Genomic DNA, 18,606 nt, shown 5'->3' with positions numbered 1-18,606 from the left:
TCTCTCTCTCTTTCTCTCTCTCTCTTTCTCTCTCTCTCTCTTTCTCTCTCTCTCACAGATTTAAACCCCACCCCATTACTCCTGTAAAATCCGTTCTTTACATTGTGACACAGACAGCTAACACCTTCAATACCTTATCTGGGCCGACATGACACCAATTGTTAAGTTACATTCTCAAGTTAACTTTATGTAAATCACAAAACTTTTTTTTTCAAGTATAAGAACTGAAACCAACATCGTCATTCCAAAAAATGAGAGACTTAACAAACAATCCAGGTCTTTTTCAATATATAATTTCAGTTACATCACAGAATTTATAGCAAACGTTTACAGTGTGTCTTACAATCTTATTCTCCACAACCACCTGATGAAGGAGCAGCGCTCCGAAAGCTAGTGCTTCCAAATAAACCTGTTGGGCTATAACCTGGTGTTGTTTTTTTTTAAACCAATCCTCACAGACCCACCCCCTTATCCTATCCTTGTAACCCTGAAATTCTCATGGCTAATCCACATGACCTGCGCATCTTTGGACTGTGGGAGGAAACTGGGACACCCAGAGGAAACCCACACCAATGTGGGGAAAAGTGCAAACTCCACGCAGTCACCCAAGGGTGGAATCAAAAAGTGTCTCTGGCGCTATTAGTCAGCAGTGCTAACCACTCAGTCACCATTCCACCCAGAATAGTAACTGCTTAATCAATTATCATTGGTTTTGCCATTAATATGTTAATATTTAAAACAGATTGGGTAAATAATTTTGTTACATTAAATAAAACAAATAATGCTGGTCAAGTATTCCTATCCATACATCCAAAAAACAAATTGAGGGGCCTCTCGAAAGCAAACCCGATTGGACCCAAACAGTCCTTTAGAAATCTGAGCTTGGGTCCTTTGGAAAATGATTTCACTTCGTCTGAACAGATCTAATAGTAAAACTGTTTTCCAAAGGCCTGAACTCAGCATGCCTACATGTGTTTGTGACCTTTTTGGCAAAGATAAAAATTTGCTCTTCAACTCATTTGAGTCTGTTGGAAACGAGCAAAGTTTCTTTTTCCCTCCCATTTAGACCTGGATGGACCTATACATATTTTGGATCTATCCGAAAATCAAAAATATCTTTTATCTGAGAAACAGCTGGTCCTGAGTTTTTCAGATAAAGGATTCCTTTACAGCAAGTCAAAAAACGGTGATCTTTCTTCACCATGTGAATTGTATCATTGCAGCTACATGCAAGTTAGTCACATAGTTCTAGCACAGCACTGTATTGACAAAAGCACTTGAAAGAAAACATACACAACATCAGATGAACGACACTCATTGGAATTCAATATGTGACATTTTCGAAAGACTCAATGAGCAAAGGTGAGCTACAAGAGCTTTAGTTTTAGTCAGCTTGGTAACAGAACAATCAGATGCCTTAAATGTTCACTCGCTTTGTGAAATCGCAACTAATTGAGGACATCATCTTACCATTGCTTGAGTTCACCCATATTCTGAAGATAGATCAAAAAGGAGCCTGGAATAGTTTTGCAAAAATGGAGGAAAACACCACTAAATGTAACCTGTTGAGTTCAATGTTGGGGTATATGAACAGCACCAGTGCAGTTCTGAAGTGTTTAAATTTCAAATAGTAATGAAAAAAAAGCTATAAGTGCAGTGAAACCGAAAGCGTTTTTATGATAAAAAAAAAAGTTCAACGTGTAATGTGCATAAATCACCACGGATATGCTGGTTATGTGTCACTGAGGATGCAGGTTTCATGCGTTGATGAATTTTGTAGAACATGAATGCAATGTGCCTGTGAGACAGACGTCTAGTGATATGTGATGAGAACACTGTGACACCTTTGCGGGAAAATTTGGAATATGCCGTTACTGTAGCTTTCCCCACCGATTGCTGGAAAGCATTAAGTACAGAAAGCTACATGACTGTTACTTGCTATTATGTTGAGAATTTGGAGCTTTAATCTGCAGTTCTAGAAACTGAAATTATGGCAGAGCAACATGCAGCAGAAAACCTGGCTGAAATATTGAATATGGTAGTGAGAAAATGGGACTTTACAGACCACATCTTGGTGTCTATACATGATGATGCAAGCAACATTATACTAACACATTGACAGATCTCCTTGTGATATATTGCAGTTGTTTTCCATGCTTTACAGCAAGTCAAAAAACAATGATCTTTATTCACCGTGTGAATTGTACCATTGCAGCTACAAGCAAGTTAGTCACATAGTTCTAGCACAGCATTGTGTTGACAAAAGCACTTGAAAGAAAACATACACAAAATCAGATGAACAACACTCAGTGGAATTCAATACATGACATTTTCAAAAGACTCAATGAGCAAAGGTGAGCTGCAAGAGCTTTAGTTTTAGTCAGCTTGGTAACAGAGCAATCAGATGCCTGAAATGTTCACTTGCAATGTGAAATCGCAACTAATTGAGGACATCATCTTATCATTGCTTTCCATTTTAAAATGCACCACAGCTGCAATGAATACTGTACATTCAGTTTAAATTTCAAATACTTTATATAATTTGCAACAGTCTTCTCAAACTCTACTCCAAATTGAAACTCCTTCCAACAGTCGAAAAATTGTTGATTTCCAGGCTGCTGTCTGACACACTCTGAAGTGTTGCATGAAACCAAATGATCCTGTGTCAGACCTGTGCATTTCCTTCTTTGTTAGATCCACATATAAACACATGTGATTTATTTTGTCTGCTATCCAAATCGCTGCTAAATCAAAGCTTCTCGAAGTTACAGTGATGGGAAGAATAAAGAACCTTAGATTGTATAGCTGAACTCGATCAACGTATACGTTTGTCACCAAAAGCAATGTATGAAACTGAAAAGAATGCTATGATGAAGCTTTTAAGTGAATATTACACTGGAAAGAAGAGGAGAATGCAATGGAAAATGAGCTTGAAATTACATCAGCTATCCTTGTCAAATATTGGAAAGAAATGGATGTAGGATTGCTCACCGAGCTAGAAGGTTCATTTCCAGATGTTTCGTTACCCTACTAGGTAACATCTTCAGTGGGCCTCAGGCGAAGCAATGCTGAAAATTCCTGCTTTCTATTTATATGTTTGAATTTCTTTGGGTTGGTGATGTTATTTCCTGTGGTGAAGTTAGTTCCTGTTCCTTTTCTCACAGGGTGGTAGATGGGATCTACCACACTGAGTTAGACCTCATCTACCACCACCGAGAAAAGGAACAGGACGTGACTTCACCCTAGGAAATGACATCACCAACCCAAAGAAACCCAAACATATAAATAGAAAGCAGGAATTTTCAGCATTGCTTCATCTGAGGCCCACTGAAGATGTTACCTAGTAGGGTAACGAAATGTCTGGAAATGAACCTTCCAGCTCAGCGAGCAAACCTACATCCAAAACCTCAACCAGAGCTACAAATCTTCTCAAAACTCACTATTGGAAAGAAATCCATGGGAGTGATGGAATATAAATGTACAATGTTTTCCTAAGCTTGTTGAATTGGCAAAGAATTACCTGTGCATTCCAGGATCATCAGTATCTGCAGAATGTATTTTTCAGTGCTGGCCTTACTTTGTCTGCATTTGTATTTACTAAACACACCTGTTGCCATTTAAATCGGTAACTGATATGTTTTTAACAGTTTGAAGGTAACTTTTTTAAAACCCATATTTAAGTCTGTATTTCAATATTAATTATAAATTTTATTCCTTCACCAGTGGTACTCTGCAGCAGTAAACTGATTTTATTTTTACCCTTCTTTATTAGTCCTGTTCAATTTGGCAGGCAAACATCTTGGTCTCTTTCTTGGCCTGAGTTGGCTGACATAATGCATGAGATCAATTTTTTGCAAATTGACGCATTGCTTCTCATCTTGTGTAACCAAAGTTCAGAGTTATAGATAACTGACCTTTTTTTTGACAAGTTACAAGAGAAGACCTTGGACAGCAGGAGGACAAAACCTGAGAGCAGGGGAGGGGACTGAGTTATAGGGTGATCATTTCTGCCAGAAAACATGTGATCCCAGACTTTAAGCTTGCAATTCTACCTGTGGTCCCAACTTCCTTTTCAGAAGCCCTGTTCTAGATAATCTTCAATGTGGTCTTGTTTCATGGTGCGATTAACACATTGCACTGCACTGCTTTACAGAAAACTGGATTAAACCTCATCGTTCAGAATCCCAGTACCCCATGAAGGTAGTTTTAAACCTTTTTAATCACTCAATTTATTTACACTGTAGTACTAATCACAATGCTGTCTGTGCAAAATGTTATGTGAACTATTCATTCCAAAATCATTTTCACCTTTAATCAATAAAGATTCCAGCTACCACGAGTCCTTACCAGCTTTAATGTGTTTAAGGCACACAGCATGTTCAAAACCAACAGTTGGTAATGAGGGAAAACCTTAAGTCAGAAAATGAACTGATGCACCAAACTGAGAATAATTTTCAATATGACACTTTTAAAGTAATTCCTATGGTTAAGTGGAGGTGCTGTTGCACATATGAACATTTGTGCAAATGTCTGAGTGTGAATGTCAGTAACGTGTATATTTTTAAAAATGACTTTTGTACTAAATTTAGATGATCAGTGTTTAATGACCTATCACTTAAATGTTTTTCTTGTTCATATGTGATCTAATTTAAGTCAAGAGACTTGGGAAGTGATTTCTGCATCTTAGAATCTTAGAACCTTTGCCCCTAAAGATTTTCTGGATGTTCAGCTTCTGGTGCATGTCACTGACTGACTTGTTTGTTTTTTATTTTACAGCAGAACTGAAGCTTTCTGTAAATCTGGAGAGGATATTGGCTTGCAATTCCTTATGAAACCTTTTTTCCGATAGAGTGGAAAATGCTCCCAGGGGTTGGTGTGTTTGGGACAGGTACGACTGCACGGGTTTTGGTGCCACTGTTGCGTGCTGAAGGTTTCACCATCGAGGCACTCTGGGGAAGAACAGAGGAAGAGGCCAAGCTGCTGGCTGAGGAAATGAACATTTCATTCTACACGAGTCGGACTGATGATGTTTTGCTCCATCAGGATGTGGATCTTATTTGCATCAATATTCCTCCCCCCCTCACTTGCCAGATTGCTGCGAAAGCATTAGGTACTGTATTTCTTTATTTTGGTTACTTTACTTTAAGCAAGATCATGTTATGTATAATGCAAAGATAATTTTTTTTTAAAGTTTCTGAATATTGAGAATTTTGTGTATACTAATTGCAATGTATGGGTTTCATTTAACTAGTGAATTGAAATGGTTAAATGGTATTTTGAACAAAAGCTCCCCATTGATTCACCTTTTCTGTTTAGAAATTGGCAGAAAGTGGATATTTCTTGTACCACATTCTAGCAGTGTTGCTGGTGAGTGTATCTTGGTAAACAAATTTGTTCTTTATCCAAACTCCAAGGGAGCATGTATGGTCTGCACATCTTAACAACCTTGCATAAAAGCTAAATTCCACCTGCCATTTTTATGGCATTGGTTTGAGTTCTATTATACTGTTAATTCCAATGGATGTTTCAGATGATTCTGATACATTAAAGGTGTGATGATATTTATGATGAGCATTAACTTTATTATTCACAGTGGCATTACATATGCAACCATATGCTGTAAGATTCATAGGGTTTTGTTATTCACTGATAAATGCAACTGCACCGGGCCAAGTAAGTGTTTTGTTTAAATGTTTATGTATGTTTCTAATCCGCTTTTTGATTTTGGTGTAAATTTTACTTAACAGTAAAATGCCCATTTGGACACAGTCATTGCAAGGTTTTTCAATTATTCTGCTAGGAAGTAATGTCAGTATTTTCACAGTGAAGGCAGCAAAGAAAGTCAAGCAGTAAAGTTTTTGTGTGGAAAGCAACACTTGTAAAGACACCAGAATCTAGTGAACTGACCAACTGGTAAAGAATAACTGTAGAACATTGACACTGAATCTGGTAAATGGATAATATTTATATCTTTTAGTCAAATGTTGAATCATACATGTAGGCAATCAACTGTCTGAACCAGTGGAAACCCAAATTGAAAACTTCTGTAAGATGAGGACTGCTCATCCATTTGAAATTACAGTTTGTATGCAACAGACTAAGATATGTTGAAAGGCATGAGTTTCCTCGCATTGTTCAGTTTCCCTGCATAAAGGGATCTTAGGAAGCCTGATCTTTCACTGATTAAAAGAATATACCTGCCTCCTGATGGCTTCAATTGATTTTATATGAATTTCTGACTAGAAATAAATGATTCCAGGCTATCTATGGGAGGAACCTTTGCTCCAAAAGATTTTCTGAATGTTCAGCTTCTGGTGCATGTCATTGACAACATTATGATAAATTGCCACCTAGATGAGATACCAGAGAGCTATCAATACCTATGCAACTATCTCCAGTATGAATGACTGATTTTGAGAAATGAAAGTTGGGCAAAGGGAAAGAGAGAAACAGCTATTTTCTCTCTTTTCTTTTTAAGAGCTGTCCCACCATTAATCCAGGTAGTTTCTGATATACGAATGTCCAATTTACGAACTCTTGTATTTATGAACGAGATCCTATAGTGGTGTATTAATATTAATTTTAAAGATATGACCTGTGAATATTTACTTATACATAGGAATGGCTTTTTCATATTGTATTGCATTCTAATTTGCATACAAATTAACATTAGATAAATAGAGGAAGTTGTTGTTTTAATGTGATTATTCTACTTATGAAAATTTACATTATTTGTATTGTTTGAGTTATGCAATCCTCTGCACTTCACTTCAGAAATAAACTTTGTATTCAATAACTTCCTAAGCAATATCCTCTGAGGATAAGTAATTTCTTTCCTCAAATGGGAGGCTAAAACATTTCTGTAGACTTAGGCTCTTAAAGAAAATACTGGTAAAAATGTTGGGATGGCTGTCTCTGCTAAATTGAAGGCATGTTATTGCAAAATATCAATACTTCACTGATTTCCCAGGCAAAGATAAATCATCTTGTTTCTTTGGCAACCAGTTACATTAAGTTTATTACTAAATTGAGGAAACAGCCAGACAGGAAGCTGGAGTGGCAGGGCATATCCTGAACATAAATGAATTGTGATATTGTGGAGACATAATGTTATCTTTGTATGTGCTGGAGCAATAAAACACACTGGAATTGTAGATATTTTTAAGTCTGATTTAAGCTAAGTATATAGATGCCTCCAGTAAATCAATAGATAGTTTGTAATTTAGATAATTTTTCTACTATCCCCTTCTAATGCTGTTAATGATTTAAATCTGTAAATGTCTTTTAAGAGGAGTGTTCAACGGCAATGATGTGGATGCTTCGGAGAGGGTGCATAAAAGGTTTGCCTGGTATGAGGGATTTTAGCTGTGAAGAAAGGTTGGATAGACTGGGTTTGTTTTCACTGGAATGCAGGAGGGGCAATGTGATAGAATGGAAAGTATGAGGCTTTTTCCCAGGGTGGAGGGGTCAATTACTAGGTGACACAGATTCAAGGTGTGGGGGCTGGGGTGCTTAAAAAAGATCTGTGAGGCCAGCTTTTCACACAGTAGTGAATGCCTGGAATGTGCTGCCAGAGGAGGTGGTGGAAGCAGACACAATAGCAGCATTCAAGAAGCACCTGCACAAATACATGAATAGGAATGGAACAGAGGGATACAGATCATGGAAGTGAAGACCATTTTAGTATAGAAGGGCAAAATATGTCAGCACGGGCCTGGAGGGTCAAAGAGCCTATTTCTCTGCTGTTTTGTTCTCTTTCTTATTTCACATTTTGAAATTGTCAAGAATAGACCAGAATTTGCTGACAAAATAATGGTGGAAGTAAAGGTGCTTGTTAATATTTTATGTGCAAATACTTTTTTAAAATTTGTTCATCGGACGTGGAAGCTGTCAAAGGAGTGTTGGTGAGTAGTTACTGTGCATATCATGGAAGATACATTCTATTGCCATTATACTTTGGTGAAGGAAGTAAATGTTGAAGGTAGTGATGAGGTGCCAGTCAAGTACTTTGCCCTTGGTAGTGTCAGGCTGCTTGAGTGTTGCTGGAGCACTCATCCAGGCATGTAAAGATTTTCACTCTTGACTTGGGTTTTGCAGATAGTGGACAGTCATTGAGGAGACAGGAGGTGAGTTATTCACTACAGAATTCCTAGCCTCTGACCTGCTGTTGTAGCCATAGTACTCTGTATCTTCTGCAATAGCTTCAGTGTTAAATAGGGGGTCCAAGATCTGCTGCTTCATTTTTAACAAAATCAGCATCTTTCTATTTGCCTCGCCATTGAAACCCATTTACAGCATGAAATTACTCTGTTTGCACTGTAGTCACAAAATAATCTTGCACAAGGAAATTGTTTTCCCCATTTAAGCCTAAGTATCTTGTAAAAATGGGACAAATGTTAATTATTGTCAAACAACTGATCAGGCTCCAAAATTAAGAGTTACAAAGGGGGAATCTCATTTCCAGTTTTGCATGTTGGAGATTTTTAAAATTTTAATATGTTTAAAAAAAGCATTCCTTTTGTCCTCTTTCCTCTCTCAATGCCCTTGCATTTCACTATCTGTACCAGATTTTGCAGTTAATTCATCCACCCCATTTCACACACTCTTCTAAGTCCATGTGCAAGTAGTTTCACAGAGCTTCAGTCTGATTGTTGAAGGAGATGTGTAATAATTTTTCCTTTTTAACTAGGATCCCAGGTGCATGGTTTCTTTATGCATTGATTAAATGGTTATGTCTAACTAATGCCAGAAGCTCTTTGTTGCCCTACATTGTCAAAGATTGTAGACAATCCTTTGCTTTCGCCTCTACAGAAACATTTATTTAATCTCTGTATTTTGTCCACCTGTAGTTTCCCCTTTGTTTTCCCCAATGTGACAGTTCAGCCAATCAGATTTGATTTGCTAATCTACAGCCACCCTTTTTCTCCTATGGTGCAAATTATTGTAATTGTTTGAAATTAGGATTTCTTGTGTTTGTCCTGGAGAGTTCAAGACTGAAATCTTCAGCAACATGTTGCTGTAAAGGGAGACATGTGTTTTACGTATAACCTCCCTTAACAGCAATTAATTTGAATAGCCTGGCATATGCCCACAAACTGAAGTGTTTTTAATGAAACTATGAAATATCTTCTGGCTCCACAGTTCATAAAGGCAGCAGGGTAGAAACACAGGATTGAGTTGAGCTCTATGTTCATGTGATCAGACCCAATCTCACTGACTGGCAGGCAGGAAAGGAAATATTGTTAGTGGTGTAAAATGCTTATGTTGATCATTCTATGTTTCATACATGTATATCTTTTTAAATGTAAAACATTTTTCATTGTAACTATAGTAGGGTTGAACAGCAAATACTTTAAACCTCCAGAACATTAATATTTGAGAAATGAAAATTTAAGAACTCATGATCATGTTTAGGCTTGGATCTGCAGTTGTAATTTCTCATGTCAGCTATAATCTCACAGCAATAGGTGAACCGCACTTGCTACAAATTGCTTGTTGAAATGAAGTAAGGCATTGGAGGATGATGATACTGTCAACCATATCAGGAAGGATGCGGAGGGAAAGATTATCATCGTCACAGTGACATGGGATATAAAATTATGTGGGGCATGGATAAGGTTAATAAGCAAAGTCTTTTCCCTGGGGTCGGGGAGTCCCGAGCTAGAGGGCATAGGTTTAGGGTCAGAGGGGAAAGATATAAAAGAGACCTATGGGGCAACATTTTCATGCAGAGGGTGGTACGCGTATGGAATGAGCTGCCAGAGGAAGTGGTGGAGGCTGGTACAATTGCAACATTTAAGAGGTATTTGGATGGGTATATGAATAGGAAGGGTTTAGAGGGATATGGGCCAGGTGCTGGCAGATGGGACTAGATTGCGTTGGGATATTTGATCGGCATGAAAGGGTTGGACCGAAAGGTGTGTTTCCATGCTGTACATCTCTATGACTCTAAGAAGTTCTAGCAAAAGTTAGAAACTGACTCAAAGTGACAATACTTTCAAATACAGTGGAGACAATTGGGGACATTGGAGAAGGGAAAATGCTTTTCAAAGATGCAATTTCAGCGGTTGCTTTATTGAGGGAAGGGGTGATGACAGAAACTTAAAGGAGAAAAGGATAGCATCTGAAAAAAGCTATTTACAACATAGGCTAACATGAGGGCCAAGGTGGGAAGTTTGTGATAAGCAGTTCAGTGGGAATAGAATTGAGGATTTTTAAAAACTAATTTTAAACTAAAACTTTTAGTTTTATGCACAAATCAAAAAAGAGCAAAAACCAAATGTGAAATCCTCTCCATAAAGCTTCCTGCCTCACATTTTTCCTTTAAGACATTCTTTAAAACCCATCTGGATATGGGTTTGCTCACTGAGGTGGAAGGTTCATTTTCAGATGTTTTGTCACCATACTAGGTAACCTCTCCAGTGAGCCTCCGGATGAAGTACTGCTGGTGTTTCCTGCTTTCTATTTATATGTTTGGGTTTCCTTGGGTTGGTGATGTCATTTCCTGTTCTTTTTCTCAAAGGGTGATAGATGGGGTCCAAGTCAATGTGTTTGTTGATAGAGTACCAGTTGGAATGCCATGCTTCTAGGAGTTTTCATGCGTGTCTCTATTTGGCTTGTCCTCGGATGGATGTGTTCAACCAGTCGAAGTGATGTCCTTCCTTTATCTGTTTGTAAGAATACTAGTGAGAGAGAATCATGTCATTTTGTGGCTAGTTGATGCGCATGTATCCTGGTGACTGGTTTTCTGTCTGTTTGTCCAATGTAGTGTTTGTTACAGTTCTTGCACGGTATTTTGTAAATGACATTAGTTTCGCTTGTTGTCTGTATAGGGTCTTCCAAGTTCATTAGCTCCTTTTTTAGTGTGTTGGTGGGTTTGTGGGCTACCATGATGTCAAGGGGTCTGAGTATTCATTTCTGAGATGTCTTTGATGTCGGGGAGAGTGGCTAGGGTTTTTTGGATGCGTTTTGTCTGCTTAATCACAACATTGTCATCAAACCAGCAGATAAAGGAGGAGCCATTGTCATTCAGAATAGAGCAGATCACTGCAAGGAACTGTACCAACAACTGAACAACCAGGAACACTACAGGCAACTACCAGCTGATCCAACCAAAGAATACACATTGATCAGAACTTTGGATCCAGTCCTTCAGAGTTCCCTGCGCGCCCTCATCCCACGTACTTCTCGTGTAAGCGACTTTTACTGCCTTCCAAAGGTACACAAAGCCAACACACCACGATGTTCCATCGTGTTGGGCAATGGGACCCTATGTGAGAATCTCTCTGGCTATGTTGAAGGCATCTTGAAACCTATTGTACAGGGGATCCCCAGCGTTTGTCGCGACACTACAAATTTCTTACAGAAACTCAGCACCGGGAACTCAGTCGAACCGGGAACATTCCTCGTCACAATGGACATTTCCACACTGTACACTAGCAACCCCCGCAATGATGGCATTGTGACAACAGCCTTAGTACTCAACACCAACAACTGTCAATCTCCAAACACCATCCTACAACTCATCTGCTTTATCTTCGGTCACGTCTTCATCTTTGACAACCAGTTCTTCATCCAGACACATGGAACAGCCATGGGGACCAAATTTGCACCGCAATATGCCAACATTTTTATGCACAGGTTCGAACAAGACTTCTTCTCTATGCAGGATCTCCAACCAACGTTATACACCAGATACACTGACAACATTTTCTTCCTCTGGACCCATGGTGAGGAGTCACTGATAAAACTACACAGTGATATCAACAAGTTTCATCCCACCATCAAACTCACCATGGACTACGCTAGATTATCCGTCTCTTTCTTGGACACATGCATCGCCATCAAGGATGGACACCCTCAACACAGCAGTATCAATGAGGATGAGCACCTCACCAAGACCTACCCACGCCTCCACTACTTGCCTTTAAGAACCGCCAAACCTCAAACCTCAAAGATCGTTGTTCATAGCAAGTTGCCCGGCTCTCAGGACAACTCCATACAACCCTGTCACGGTAGGCACTGCAAGACATATCAGAGTGTGGACATGGATACCACCATTACGCATGGGGACACCTCCCACCCTGTATATGGCAGGTACTCATGTGACTCAGCCAAAGTTGTCTATCTTATAAATTGCAGGGAAGGATGCCCTGAGGCGAAACCGAGCAAAGGCTACGTCAACGGATGAATGGGCACCGCACAACAATCAACAGACAGTGTTCCCTCCCAGTTGGGGAACACTTCAGTGGTCCAGGACATTCGACCTCTGACCTTTGGGACAGGCAGCAGCGAAAAGTGGCTGAGCAGAGGCTGATAGCTAAGTTCGGTACCCATAGGGAGGGCCTCAACTGAGACCTTGGGCTCATGTCACATTACAGGCGACCACCATTGCACTAGACACAGACACTCCGTCTGACTATCTCTCTCTCTCTCACTCTCTCTCTCGCTCACTCACTCACTCTCTCTCTCTCTCTCTCTCTCTCTCTCTCTCTCTCACTCACTCACTCACTCACTCACTCACTCACTCACTCACTCACTCACTCACTCACTCACTCACTCACTCACTCACACTCCTGTACACACACACGGGCACACAGACACCCACACTCACACATGCACCCCCTCACAGACTTAAGACGCTCTACACTCACTACACACACACATACACTTTCTCACACTCACAACCCCCAACCCAGACACACACACACACACACACACACACAGACAAAGACCCACATGCGCACACATGTTTTGTGGGGTGAATTTGTACTTGCAGGGTTACATTGTACTTTGCTCAAAAACTGCATGCATTCATGTAGAACTCCGTTATCTCACTTTTTAGATTAGAATCAATCTAAACATGACACAGAGAACACAGGGGGCTAACACCTTCAACATACTGTCTAGCTATCACCATTGTTAACAGCTAACCTGAGAATGCAACTTTTTAAAAAAAGGATTTGTGATTTACACAGCTCATGGTATTCAAACAGAATAAAGACTTAACGGACAATCAATTTTTCAAGGTATAATTTCAGTTACATCATACTGTAAAGTTTTGCTATAAATTCTGTGTGTTAGGATTGAGCCCTCCACTATTATCTGATGAAGGAGCGACACTCCAGAAGCTAGTGGACTTCCAATTAAACCTGTTGGACTAGAACCTGGTGTTATGTGCTTTTTAAATGAGAATTCCTAAAAGCATGGCATTCTAACCGGAATTTTATCAACAAACACATTGACTTGGATCCTATTTACCACCCCCTGAGAAAAAGAACAGGAAATGTCATCACCATACTAAATGATATCACCGACCCAAAGAAACCCAAACCTATAAATAGAAAGCAGGGAACATCAGCAGTGCTTTGTCTGAAGGCTCACTGAAGATGTTACCTAGTGTGGTGATGAAACGTCTGAAAATGAACATTCTAGCTCAGCGAGCAAACCTATGGTTCTGCATCACTGGATCATAATCATGTTCATTCACAAGAGGTTAAATAGTTAATTCACATTGCATTTTAGCTGTCTTTTTATTTCTTTAGTGCATAAAACAAAACATGTTTATCATAACTCAGAAAAAAATCAATAGAAATACCTACTGACATTAGAAATTAAAGCCCTATTTCTCATAAAAACAAATTATTGCTGATGCTGGAATCTGAAACCAAAAGAGAAAATGCTGGAAAATCTCAGCAGGTCTGGCAGCATCTGTAATGAGAGAAAAGAGCTGACGTTTCTAACTGACCCTTTGTCAAAGCTAAAAAAAGGGAGAAATAGGGAGGTATTATACTAGGCTGAGAAGGTGAGTCATGGCTCCAGAAGCAAAGGTAGCAATAAAGAGGTGATAACGACAGTGCATTGAGAGATTATGGGGAGATTAGAAGCTGTGAATGACCAAGGCTGAAGCCGGTGCTATGTGACAAAATATATGGGGGATAGGTGAAGCAGAGGCAAAATGGAAGACAGTCGAGAAAGGTAGCAAAGGGGGAAGAGGAGAGGAAAAAGGTGATGAGAGAGTGGGGAGCGAGAGAAAGAGAGATAATCAAGAAATAAGAGGTACAGAACAGTGAAAAAAATATAAAACAAAGGATAAATAAAACAAATAAAATAAAATACGTAGTAGAATGGAAACAGAGGGGTCCAAGTAGGATAATCATCTGAAGTTGTTGAATTCAATGTTGAGACCGGCAGGCTGTAATGTGCTTAGTCGGAAGATGAGATGCTATTTCTCCAGTTTGCGTTGACCTTCACTGGAACATTGCAGCAGGCCAAGGACAGACATGTGGGCATGGGAGCAGGATTGTGTTGAAATGGCAAGCCACGGGAAGGTCCAGGACCTGATTGCATACAGACCGAAGGTGCTCAGCAAAGCGATCACCCGATATAGAGGAGACCACATTGGGAGCAACGAATTCAATAGACCAAATTGAAAGAGGTACAATTGAAAAGTTGCTTAATCTGAAATGAGTGTCTGGGGCCTTGGATGGTGAGCATGGAAGAGGTAAAGGGGCAGGTGTTGCACCTTCTGCGATTGCATGGGAAGGTACCGTGTGTGATGGGAGAGGTGTTAGGTGTGATGGAGGAGTGGACTAGGTTGTCCCAGAGGGAACGATCTCTGCGGAATGCAGACAGGGGGAGGGAAAGGAAGATGTATTTTCAGTGGTGGTGTCGTGTTGGAGTTGGCGAAAATGGCGGAGGATTATTCTTTGCATGTGAAGGCTGGTGGGGTGAAAGGTGAGAACAAGAGGGACCCTATCCTTGTTCTGGGAGGGGAGGGAGGGGGTGAGGGTCGTGGCATGGGAGATGGACCGCATGCTGTCGAGAGCCCTGTCAACAACTGTAGGTGGGAAGCCATGGTTGGAGAAAAAGGACCACCTATTAAGAGCACCACTTTGGAAAGTGGCCTCATCGAAACAAATGTGGCGGAGGCAAAGGAGCTGAGAGAAAGGGATCGAGTCCTTACAGGACGTAGGCTGAGAAGAGCTGTAGTCCAGATAGCTGTGGGAGTCAGTGGATATTAGTGGATAGACTATTGTCAGAAATGGAGACCGAAAGGTCAAGGAAGGGAAGGCAAGTGTCGGAGATGGACCAGGTGAAGGTGATGGAGGGGTGGAAACTGGAAGCGAAGTTTATGAATTTTTCCAGGTCAGGACGAGAGCATGAAGCCGCACTGAAATAGTCATCGATGTACCGATAAAGCAGTTATGGGAGGGGACCTGGGTAGGCCTGGAACAAGAAGTGTTCCACTTACCCCATGAAAAGGCAGGCATAGCTAGGACCCATGCAGGTACCCATTGCTACACCTTTGATTTGGAGAAAATGGGATGAGTTGAAGGAGAAGTTGTTAAGAGAGAGAACAAGTTCAGCCAGGCGGAGGAGAGTGGTGGTGGATGGAGATTGTTCAGGCCTCTTTTTGAGAAAAAAAGCAAAGAGCTTTCAAGCCGTCTTGGTGTGGGATGGAGGTGTAAAGAGATTCACAGCTTTCAATTCGCAGGCACCTTCTGTTCACCATGGATGTGCAATGTGTCGCAGGGCATCAGAGGAATCCCGGATGTAAGTGGGGAGGGAGTGAACCAGAGGAGTAAGGATGGAGTCAAGGTAGGAGGAAATAAGTTCAGTGGGGCAGGAGCATGCTGATACAATGGGCCTACCAGGACAGTCCTCCTTGTAGATTTTAGGGAGTAGGTAGAAACGGGCTGTTCGGGGTTGGGAGACTGAGGTTGGAAGCTGTTGGGGGGTAGGCATCCGGAGGAAATGAGGTCTGTCACTGTGTTGGAGACAATGGCTTGATGCTCAGTGGTATGGTCATGCTCCAGGGGGAGGTAGGAGGAGAAATCTGAGAGTTGGTGCTCAGCCTCTTCGAGGTAGAGGTCAGTACGCCAAAGGACAACAGCACCCCCTTTGTCAGCAGGTTTGATGACAAGGTTGGGGTTGGAGCGAAGGGCAGAAAGTTTGGATAGAGAGCGGTTGGAATGGGTAAGGGGGCAGAGAAATTAAGGTGGCCAATGTCCCGTCGACAATTGTCAATGAAAAGATTGGGGGCAGGAAATTGTCCTGGCAGGGGTGTCAAATTAGAGGTGGAATGTTGGAGGGATGTGAAAGGATCTGTGGAGCAGGGGGAGGCGACGGAAGTAGAGCTCAGCATCATGTCGAGCCCAGAATTCATTGAGGTGGGGACATAAGGGTACAAAGCTGAGTCCTTTGCTGAGAACAGCACCCTCAGCCTCAGACAGGGGAAGGTCAGAGGATATGGTGAACACACGGCAAGGGCTGGGGCTGGAAGAGATGGGGTTCACGGAATTGGGACTGTTGGAAGGTGGAGGGTGGGAGGATGAGAAGTTGAAGCTTGCATTCCTTAACATCGGCAAGAAACAGGAAAAGTTTGGAGTTAAGGCGTTGAATAATATGAAGGATGAAATGAAACTGTGGACCAGGACAGCTTTGAGAGAGAGTAAGTCAGTGCTGCTGGAGAGAGTTGTCGAGTGCTTTCATGTGGCGGCGCATGGCCCTGAGTGTGGCTTTAGGTCTGCAGCGAGAAAGCGGTTGGAAAAATGTTGTATATCGTGCAAGTACCTGTAATCCTGGAGGCTGCATGCAGGGTGGAATTTGAGTTGAAATCCACATGGAGTAAGTCTGAGGCGAAGACACTCTGAGGAAGGAAATATGGCCATGGAAGCGAGTCTTAGTAAATTCCTTGTCTCGCACTGGGAGAGAAAAGGAAAGCCGTGAAGGTGGACAGGGAGAGAGAGACAAACAAAAATCCTGTCGGAGAGAAGAGCAGTACTATTTCAGGGTAGGCGTTCCTGGAGGAGAGGTGGCAGTGGGTTAAACACTGGATATTTCTCATGGCGTTTTGAAGTTAAAGCACTGGCTCCAAGGTAGAAGACAGAAGGTGGTGGTGGAGAATTGCTTGTCAGACTGGAGGCCTATGACCAGTGGTGTGCTACAAGGATGAGTGCTGGGTCCTCTACTTTTCATCATTTTTATAAATGATTTGGATGGGAGCATAGAGGGTATAGTTAGTAAGCTTAACATGACACCAAAATTGGAGAGCTAATGGACAGTGAAGAAGATTATCTCCGAATACAATGGGATCTTGACCAGATGGGCCAGTGGGCTTAGGACTGGCAGAGATTGCATTTAATTTAGATAAATGTGAGGTGCTGCATTTTGGAAAAGCAAATCAGAGCAGGCCTTATTTACTTAATGGTAAGGCCCGAGGGAGTGTTGCTGAACAAAGAGACCTTGGAGTTCAGGTTCATAGTTCCTTGAAAATAGAGTAGGAGGTAGCTAGGATAGTGAAGAAGGCATTTGGTATGCTTTCCTTTTTATGGTCAGTGCATTGAATAGAGGAGTTGGGAGGTCATGTTGCAGCTGTACAGGACATTGGTTAGGCCACTTTTGGGATATTGTGTGCAATTCTGGTCTCCTTCTGATCAGAAGGATGTTGTGAAGCATGAAAGGGGTCAGAAAAGGTTTACAAGGATGTTGCCAGCATTGGAGGATTTGAGCTATAGGGAAAAGCTGAATAGGCTGGGGCTGGTTTCCCTGGAGCGTCAGAGGCTGAGGGTTGACCTTATAGGGGTTTACAAAATCATGAGGGGCACAGATAGGATAAAAAGACAAAGTCTTTTCCCTGGTATGGGGAGTCCAGAACTAGAGGGCATAGATTTAGGGTGAGAGGGAAAAGATAAAAGGGACCAAAGGGGCAACTTTTTCACACCGAAGATGATGCATTTATGAAATGAGCTATCAGAGGAAGTGTGGAGGCTGGTACAATTGCAGCATTTAAAAGGCATCTGGATGGATATATGAAGGGGAAGGGTTTAGAAGGATATGAGACTAGATTAGGTTAGGATATTTTGTTGGCATGGATGAGTTAGACCAAAGGGTCTATTTCCATGCTGTACATCTCTGACTCTAAAATGCCAATTCTGTTTTTTGTTGTTGTTACATTACTGAACCAGATCAATTCTGAAATGTACGATGCATGCTGGTGTGCTGAGTTCAGAACCATCGTCAAGTAAGTACAGAACATGACAATCTATTTAATCTGGTGATCACTGAACATTAGTGAAAAGCTACCTCAAAGACTGCTACAATGCTAAAATTATAAATTATAAACATTTTGGAAAGGAAATGAAATACTAAACTGTTGCATATTAACAAAATAAACTTTAGGAATGCATCATTTAAAACCAGTTGTAAAGTAGGTAAATAATATACAATTATACTTACTGATCTTGCATCTTCCAAAACTGAAAGTGAACATCATTTTAACCTGATCGGTACATATTTAACTTCCAGGTATGAGTGAGCAGCTGCTACTCATGGCTGACCACACCATCCTCCTCCAGTGAATTTTTCACTTCATTTCAAAGGTTTTTTTTTATCGAGCTCGGTTTACAGGGAAATGATGAGTGAGAACAGCTACTGGGAGATTATTACTTCTGCACACAGGAGAGGGGAAAGAGATTAAACTGCTTTTTCTTTGTAACATAGACATTTCAGTCAATTTGGCCACATACAAGACTGTAGCCACTTGTCCAGAAACTAATCAAGTAGTTGCAATTGTGAGTCCTTCTAAGTGCACAGCAACCGGTC

General features: G+C 41.0%; 1 protein-coding gene across 1 annotated transcript in view; it reads left to right on the top strand.

The window, feature by feature from the left end:
• The window catches only part of gfod2 (glucose-fructose oxidoreductase domain containing 2), a 52,383-nt gene that overhangs the window by 9,558 nt on the left and 24,219 nt on the right, over positions 1-18,606 (top strand). The window contains exon 2 of the mRNA XM_072547444.1: positions 4,777-5,110. Within this exon, the coding sequence (XP_072403545.1) occupies positions 4,858-5,110 (253 nt within the window). The 5' untranslated portion in view covers positions 4,777-4,857. The remainder of the gene's footprint in view (positions 1-4,776; positions 5,111-18,606) is intronic.

Source organism: Chiloscyllium punctatum, chromosome 26 (assembly GCF_047496795.1).
Source record: "Chiloscyllium punctatum isolate Juve2018m chromosome 26, sChiPun1.3, whole genome shotgun sequence".
Lineage (NCBI taxonomy): Eukaryota > Metazoa > Chordata > Chondrichthyes > Orectolobiformes > Hemiscylliidae > Chiloscyllium > Chiloscyllium punctatum.
The sequence above is the reverse complement of the archived record's forward strand: the minus strand, read 5'-3'. Positions and strand labels throughout refer to the sequence as shown.